This window comes from Helianthus annuus, chromosome 3 (assembly GCF_002127325.2).
Source record: "Helianthus annuus cultivar XRQ/B chromosome 3, HanXRQr2.0-SUNRISE, whole genome shotgun sequence".
In the NCBI taxonomy this organism is placed as follows: Eukaryota; Viridiplantae; Streptophyta; class Magnoliopsida; order Asterales; family Asteraceae; genus Helianthus; species Helianthus annuus.
In genome coordinates, this window is record NC_035435.2 from 128,723,922 (window position 1) to 128,731,447 (window position 7,526).

Consider the following 7,526-nt stretch of genomic DNA (forward strand, 5'->3'; position numbering starts at 1 on the left):
TTACCTTTCTCAGACAACATTAATTGCATGAAGGCAATATGAAGTAGACTTACGTGATAATCTTGATAGGATTCAGCGAGATATTGATATTGATCCGTCGTGTGAGACTTTACGGAAGGAGGAAGCCATTATCCGAAATGATTTTCAGGTTGCTTTGCTTGATGAAGAGCGTTTCTTGAAGTAGAAGTCCAAGGTAGACTGGTTAGCGGCAGGTGATATGAATACGGCTTTTTTCCACTCGTCTCTCAAAAATAGAATTCACTACAGCCGTATCGATGTTATTCGGGATGCTAGTGGGAATGTTTATGAAAATGATATGGTTCAGAAAGCGTTTGTTGATCATTATGAGAAATTTTTGGGGTGCCCGGGTGTTACTTCGCTCACTCCGTCTCCTGAATTATTTACTAAAACACTGGATAGGGATGTTGCTCATCATATGGTTCGCCCAGTCACAGCTGAAGAGGTTAGGAAGGCGATGTTTTCGATTGGGTAGGATAAAGCTCCGGGGCCAGATGGGTTTACAGCAGGATTTTTTAAAAGTGCCTGGCCGATTATCGGTAGTGATGTCTCCAATGCGGTTATTGATTTTTTTGTCACGGGTAAGCTTCTTCGGGAATTAAATCATACGCTTATTGTTCTTATTCCTAAGATTCCCTTTCCGTCTGTGGTTACGGACTATCGGCCGATTGCCTGCTGCAATGTGTTGTATAAATGTATTAGTAAGATTATTGCTGAAAGAATAAAAGTGGCGTTGAATGATATTGTTAATGTCAACCAATCGGCGTTTGTGCCGGGGAGGAAAATATCTGATAATATCTTGTTAACTCAAGAGTTGATGCACAATTATCATAGAAATATCGGGCCTCCTAAATGCGCGTTTAAAGTTGATATTCAGAAGGCTTATGACACAGTTGATTGGAGTTTTCTAAAGAGGATTTTGGTTGGTTTCGGGTTTCATCCTAGCATGGTTCACTGGATCATGGTTTGTGTTTCTACTACCACGTTTTCAGTGTGCATTAATGGTAATGTTCATGGTTTTTTCAAGAGTAATCGGGGGCTAAGACAAGGTAATCCTATATCGCCGTATCTGTTCACCCTTGTTATGGAGATTCTTACGGCCATTTTACAGCATGCGGTAAGGATTGACACTTCCTTTAAATTTCACAACAAATGTGAACGCCAACAGATTATCAATCTTTGTTTTGCGGACGACTTGTTTATTTTCTCTAGGGGTGAGATTGCTTCGGCCAGGTGCATTATGAACTCTCTCAATTCTTTTACGAAGATGTCGGGTTTGCTCCCTAGTGTTCATAAAAGTACAGTTTTCTTCTCTAATGTACCTTCGTTTGTTAAAACTGCTATTTTGAACATTATGCCGTTCGCGGAGGGTACTTTGCCAGTTAGATATCTGGGTGTGCCTCTTATATCTACTCGTTTACTTTATAAAGATTGTGAAGTGTTGGTGGAGAAGTTTGAAAAGCGTATTATGCATTGGCGAAATAAGTTACTATCTTTTGCGGGCAGGTTGCAACTCATTATATCGATCTTGTCCTCTCTGCATGTTTATTGGTCTTCTGTGTTTATTCTGCCTTCTCGGGTGATTCTTAATTTGGAAGCGATGATGCGAAATTTTTTATGGTCTCAAGATAGTGCTTTTCAAAAGGGCCGAGCTAAAGTTTCTTGGAAAGCGGTGTGTGTTCCTAAGTATGAGGGTGGTTTAGGTATTCGGCGAATTGGTGATGTTAATAGAGCTCTTATGTCATCGCATATCTGGAGTATTCTTACTAGGCGTAGCTCGCTGTGGGTTGAATGGGTTCATTCATACAGGTTGAAAGGTAAAAGTTTCTGGGCCTGTAATGTTCCTTCTAATTGTTGCTGGTCGTGGAGAAAGATTCTTCAAACTCGGCAGGATATGAGGAATTTCGTTTGGTTCGATGTTGGGAACGGCTCGAACACTTCAGCTTGGTTCGATACGTGGAGTGCTTTAGGGCCGCTGAATCAGATCATCTCGCCTAGAGCTATTGCAAACGCGGGTTTCCATATGGATTCTAAATTTTCTGACATTTATTCCAATTTTACTTGGAGATGGCCAGTCGCGTGGAGAGATAGTTTCCCTGTTCTTATCCAGCTTGATCAGTTGACTTTTGATCCGAATATGGAAGACAAGCTTTTGTGGCGCACAGGTGATCAGTTCCGAGATTTTTCGTCGGCTTGTGCTTGGGATTCAATTAGGCACCGTGAGATGGACGTTGAGTGGTATCCTATTGTTTGGTTCGCGTAGTGCATTCCGCGTCATGCTTTCTTAATGTGGCTAATCATGAGACGAAAGTTGCTTACCCAGGATAAGATTTTGAAGTGGGATTTCTCGCGTCGGAAGAATATGAACATGATGTGCTGTCTGCTATGTTATGTCGATCATGACTCTCATAATCATCTGTTTTTCGAGTGTAAATTCTCTACTCAAGCTTGGCAGATGGTTAGGCATAAAGTGGGAATGGATTCAGTCCAAACAAAGTGGGTGGATATTGTTGACTGGCTTTTAGTGCGATCCAAATCCAAATCAGTAGTTAACTACGTTGCTAGAGTATTAGTAGCGGCTAGTGCTTATTTGATTTGGCAGGAACGCAATGCGAGACTTTTCAAGAACCAACTGAGGCCTCCAGAGACTATAAGTACACTTATTATCCAACAGGTCCGATACAAATTAATGGGTGCGAAGCTAAAGGATTGTGCAAATGTGAGAAGGCTTCTAGGCGACTGGGAGATTTATGGCACTGAACTCAAGGATGTGATGGCTGATTGAGTCGTTATAGTCTGTTTTTTTTTTCTAGAAGTTTAGTCTAGTTGTTTTTGCTTCTTGTTGGTTGTGTTTCTTGTTTTTTTCTCTTGTTTACTTTCATGGGGCATATCCTGTGATTGAACTAGTGTAGACTATCTACACTACTTGTTTTATTTGGTTGTGAATATATAGAATCACCGGGGTAACCCTTTACCCAAAAAAAAAGTAATCGCCGGAAACAGTACAACAAGGCAGATGGCCTCATTAATGATCGGAGCATCAGACCGTTGGAAATCAGACACGTGTCTGAGTCTCCCGAAGGTCCAAATAAACCGTTAGATGAAATTGAGAGCCCTTTCCAAGGAGATAAGCCAACTTCTTTATATACGGAGGGTTCAACATTGTTTAATGTAAGCATTGAATACCCACTTCATTGAATACACACACAGATTATTTACTCCAAACATTCCCTTGAACCACATTTAAGGCTCTGAGCCTAGAGTCCACACCAACGAGGATATTCCGGCGATCTCATACTCGTCGGAATAAACTCTTCATTCTCTGGCACGGTTACTTATTCTCACGCCGGAGCTTGGTCAAGGTTTCCCCATCCGGGATCCTCTGTGGCGAGGCTAACGGTGTTCTTTTTTTTAGGAAGACGAAATCAATCCATTGCGACGTTGAGGAGTCTCATTGACTTTTTCAATGGGTTATCTATAAAACCTACTTTTATGTTTGGCTCAGGGACTGTCTTAACTTAGAAATAGTAGGTATCAAGAATGTATTAAAAGATGATCACTAGGTGATTTTATCTTTGTACTATTTATTAAAAAAATATAACTCTGGTTAGAAACTCGTGTATTACAATCCGTACATGTTGAATAAAGAAAATATTGAAGGCTAATAAACTTCAAAAAAAAAAAAAAAAATTAGAACACAAAAGCATGAAATAATTATAACCTATTAACATCTTGGGGATGAGATAAGGCTTTAAAACATATCTTACAAGGAAGTTTTTCTAAATTTAATGGGTTTCTCCGTGTATAAGCATTGGTGCCTAGTGAAGATAAATATGATCGGGTGGTTCCGCTCGTGGCAAAAAATTTGCTGTTAAGAAAAAAAAGATAAACTCTTTAAACTAGAAAAATAATCTTTGGGTAGTGAGATAATTGTATCAATAGTTTACCAGAAAGATGAGATGATGTATCAGCTTTCAAAAATCCGATCAACTCATCTTCACATCCCCTCCGGTACCCTTCTCTCTTTTACATACACGTGTAAATTTGTTTATATTTCAACAAAATAATTTGTGTGGCGATTATTTTTCTTGAAAATATTTTGATTTTATTATTTATTTTAATCGTAAGTAAAAAGATAACAATTTGGGGTTTTATGAATGAATGAATAGGTGTATCCAAAAGTAAACAAGGGTAGAAGACGACATGTTTGTGTTATCTCCAACTCCAATTCGATCAATCCTGTTTTCCCCATTCTCCCACAAATCTCCCAAATGTGCCCCTCTTTTCACTAAGGTACTTACTTGCAGCAGATTTCAAATTTTCAATAATTGTTTTATATTTGTTGGAATTTACCATCTTTATGTCTGTTTTAAGCTGCTCATTCGACATCTATTTTGTCACTTTACATTCAACATCCATGTTTATGTAGACCTGCCAAAATGGGCAGGGCGAGTCGGGTCGGGTCGGTGGAGTAACGGGTTAGAATGTTTTGTTTTAGAATAATGTCATTTTGGTTCGGGTTGAAACGGGTCATTTTAAAAATGATTAATTTGGTTGTTTTCTTTTACTAAATGTGAAAGGTATGCAATTAAAAAAAAATCATATACGTGGATGTAGTAGTAACATAAGTATTATTGATGACTGGTTTTTGAGATTATATATCTGGATAGTGGATCTGCATTCTGGTGTGGTCAAATCTTAATTCCATGTGGAGTGGACAAATATGGCAGCAACATTATGTTTAAATTTAACAATATTAAAGCATTAGTATGTCGAAAATGGAGGAAAACTAGCCGATAAAAGCGAACGACGGTGAGAAACTTACTCATGATGAACAACAGCGGCAATGAGGATGAGTCTATGGCAAAATAACGATACCTGGATGAAAAAAGAAGTGACCGTCCGTTATGACCCATGGTTTATTTTCATCTGGGCATTCTATGGTATTAGGCCTTTTGCTCATATCAACCCACTTATAAATTATGTAGGGTCCAAAGTGATCCAATATGTAATCATGATTACCCATGATGACCCAAATTTAAATGCGTAGATTTGCTTTGCCAAGGATAGTTGTATGCTTCTTGAACTTGGTTGTAATACTTATTCTTATATGATGCATCTTTAGTGTTTGTTTTGAGCTATTACCTTTATCATGGTCAACATACTGAATCATACCCAAAAATGACAGCTGTGCAGGTCTGAAACTATAGTTTGTTTTGAGTTATTACTTTTCTGCTAACTTTATCTGCTAATTTCTTAAATAATCAAAAGTTTTCGAACACTCATACATGATACATCTTATTATTACGACATCAAACAGTAGGAGCATACCCAAACACTATTTTCTGCATACGGTTTTGTTACAAGTCATTATCTTTTTAATTTCAGGCAGAATACCATCACTATATCTTTGACGCTACAATCAAACATACCCACTTGAACCTGGGCCCGCTGACCAGAAGTTATGGTTCAATCCAAAAATCCAAAAGAATTTTGGGCCTTCGGACAACAAACACAACACTCAAAGCAAGGGCTCTTACGATAAAAAACGAGGCTGGAAATACTCCAGTAAGTTTTTCTCTTATTAATTAAAGAAATGTAACACTTCATGTTTCATAAATAGTCCGTGTACCGATTATCGTTTCCTGAAAATATAATGGTTATTTTTTTTTGTAGCGTTGTGTTGTTTTGGACATTGAAGGGACAACTACGCCTATTTCATTTGTCACTGATGTTCTTTTCCCATATGCGCGTGACAATGTGCGCATGCATTTGGAAGGAACATATGATATGACTGATACTAAAGATGATATCAACTTGTTACGCTCTCAAGTAAGACCCAATAAACCCGACAGATTTCATTGGAGGTTTCAGTTTCGACCCATTTACTTATGAACAAGTCGATTTGGGTTATGTTTTTTTTTCTCTAACTCATCAAACAAGTAAAAGTCTTCCATAATGTAATTTTAATGCTTAAAAGTTGAAACTCTCTTAATTGTTTTATTCAGAAAAATAAGTAAAATAACCCAACTTGACCTGTAACCGTCATACAATCCGCTTGACCAACCCATTGTGATTTTTCTTGAAGATAGAAGATGATTTACAAAACGGAGTTGTGGGTGCGGTTCCTGTTCCGTCAGATGATGCAGGCAAAGAGGAGGTGATTGCTGCTTTGGTCACTAATGTTGAAGAAATGATAAAAGCCGACAGGAAAATTACTTCACTTAAACAATTGCAGGTAATCAAGAACAACATTCATTAAACAATTCTTCCATCAAGAGTCACGACCCCGCTACTAACACTCAATAATGCAGGGTCACATTTGGCGCACCGGGTTCGAGAAAAATGTAATAAAAGGTGTTGTTTATGATGACGTTGTTCAAGCTTTTGAAAGATGGCATGCTTCTGGTGTCAAGGTAGGTTCCAACTATATCTTTACTGTTTTGACTTTTGACCCGAACCTGTTTTGCAACTGTGGTTTCAGCCTTATCGGGCTATGTCTTTGTTTTAATTCAGGTGTACATTTATTCGAGTGGTAGCAGATTGGCACAACGGCTAATATTTGGATATACAAACTATGGCGACTTAAGAAAATATTTATGCGGATTTTTCGACACCAAAGTGGGGTAAAACTTGATTCTTTGATCTTGAATATTTAGTGTAAAGCCTCATTTTGTTGTCTACAATTTGCAGGAATAAAAGAGAAACAAAAAGTTATGTTGAAATCTCGGAGTCCCTTGGAGTCGACAAGCCATCCGAAGTTCTGTTTGTAACTGATGTTGTTCAAGAGGCGGTAGCAGCAAAGGCAGCTGGTATGTACAAAACGCATGGACTCATGCGCACACACACTTAAATGGTTGCATGATTGTTTGACTTTTGAGTTAAGTTGGACTGTTGTTGTCTCAGGTCTGGAAGTGATCATCTCGGTTAGGCCTGGAAACGCTCCGCTACCTGAGAATCATGGATGTGATACGGTCGAAACGTTTACAGAAATACCCTTTTGAAGGTTTTTGTGTGAGATGGTAGCGTTGGATTTGTCAACAATGTTTATAGCATAATTCGATATTGTTAATAACATCCACCGAACGTTAAACACCAATAACATCTTCATAAAATCATCAACTTCTTCATTATTTCTCAAATTCATTCATTTTTTCTCTTTCTAGGACCCTCCCTTTCTCACACTTGCACATCAAAGCTCAAAATACGGAAGTAAACGAGCCAGGCCGCTCGTGAACTACTTGAGATTGGCTAGTTAAAAGTTCTAATCAAGCTTAGCTCAAGCTTATATTGGGGCTTATTAATTAAGTAAACGAGCTCGGTCAAGCTTTGAGTAGGTTTATATTGGGGCTTATTAAGGCGTTATAAAATGAGCGGTTAGGGCCTCAAGGCGTTAAAGTTTTTGATTTTGGACTCGAGTGGTTAAAAGTACTAAAACACAAGAACTCAAAAAGTAATTTACTCAAAAATCATTATACCCTTCGCTAAATCAGCCAATTTTCATACTT

At 38.2% G+C, this 7,526-nt stretch overlaps 1 protein-coding gene across 2 annotated transcripts; it reads left to right on the forward strand.

Moving 5' to 3' along the window:
- Window positions 1-3,791: 3,791 nt before the first annotated feature.
- Window positions 3,792-7,160, forward strand: LOC110894473 (probable bifunctional methylthioribulose-1-phosphate dehydratase/enolase-phosphatase E1 1). 2 transcript variants are annotated; one of them, XM_022141698.2, is made up of 9 exons: window positions 3,792-4,029; window positions 4,188-4,311; window positions 5,407-5,586; window positions 5,695-5,850; window positions 6,107-6,256; window positions 6,333-6,434; window positions 6,535-6,644; window positions 6,712-6,830; window positions 6,925-7,160. In XM_022141698.2, the coding sequence occupies exons 2-9, from the start codon at window positions 4,222-4,224 to the stop codon at window positions 7,020-7,022; spliced, it is 1,005 nt and encodes a 334-aa protein (XP_021997390.1). In that variant the 5' UTR covers window positions 3,792-4,029; window positions 4,188-4,221; the 3' UTR covers window positions 7,023-7,160. The 2 variants fall into 2 exon arrangements, with proteins under 2 accessions (XP_021997390.1, XP_021997391.1); XM_022141699.2 differs by having other exon boundaries at window positions 3,809-4,029; window positions 6,905-7,160.
- Window positions 7,161-7,526: the final 366 nt, after the last annotated feature.

Coding starts and splice junctions, on each gene's coding strand:
- LOC110894473 (XM_022141698.2), top strand. CDS start 4,222: ATGTTTGTGTTATCTCCAACTCCAATTCGATCAATCCTGTTTTCCCCA. Junction 5,587..5,694: donor ACGAGGCTGGAAATACTCCA/GTAAGTTTTTCT, acceptor TTTTTTTTGTAG/CGTTGTGTTGTTTTGGACAT. Junction 5,851..6,106: donor TCAACTTGTTACGCTCTCAA/GTAAGACCCAAT, acceptor TTTTTCTTGAAG/ATAGAAGATGATTTACAAAA.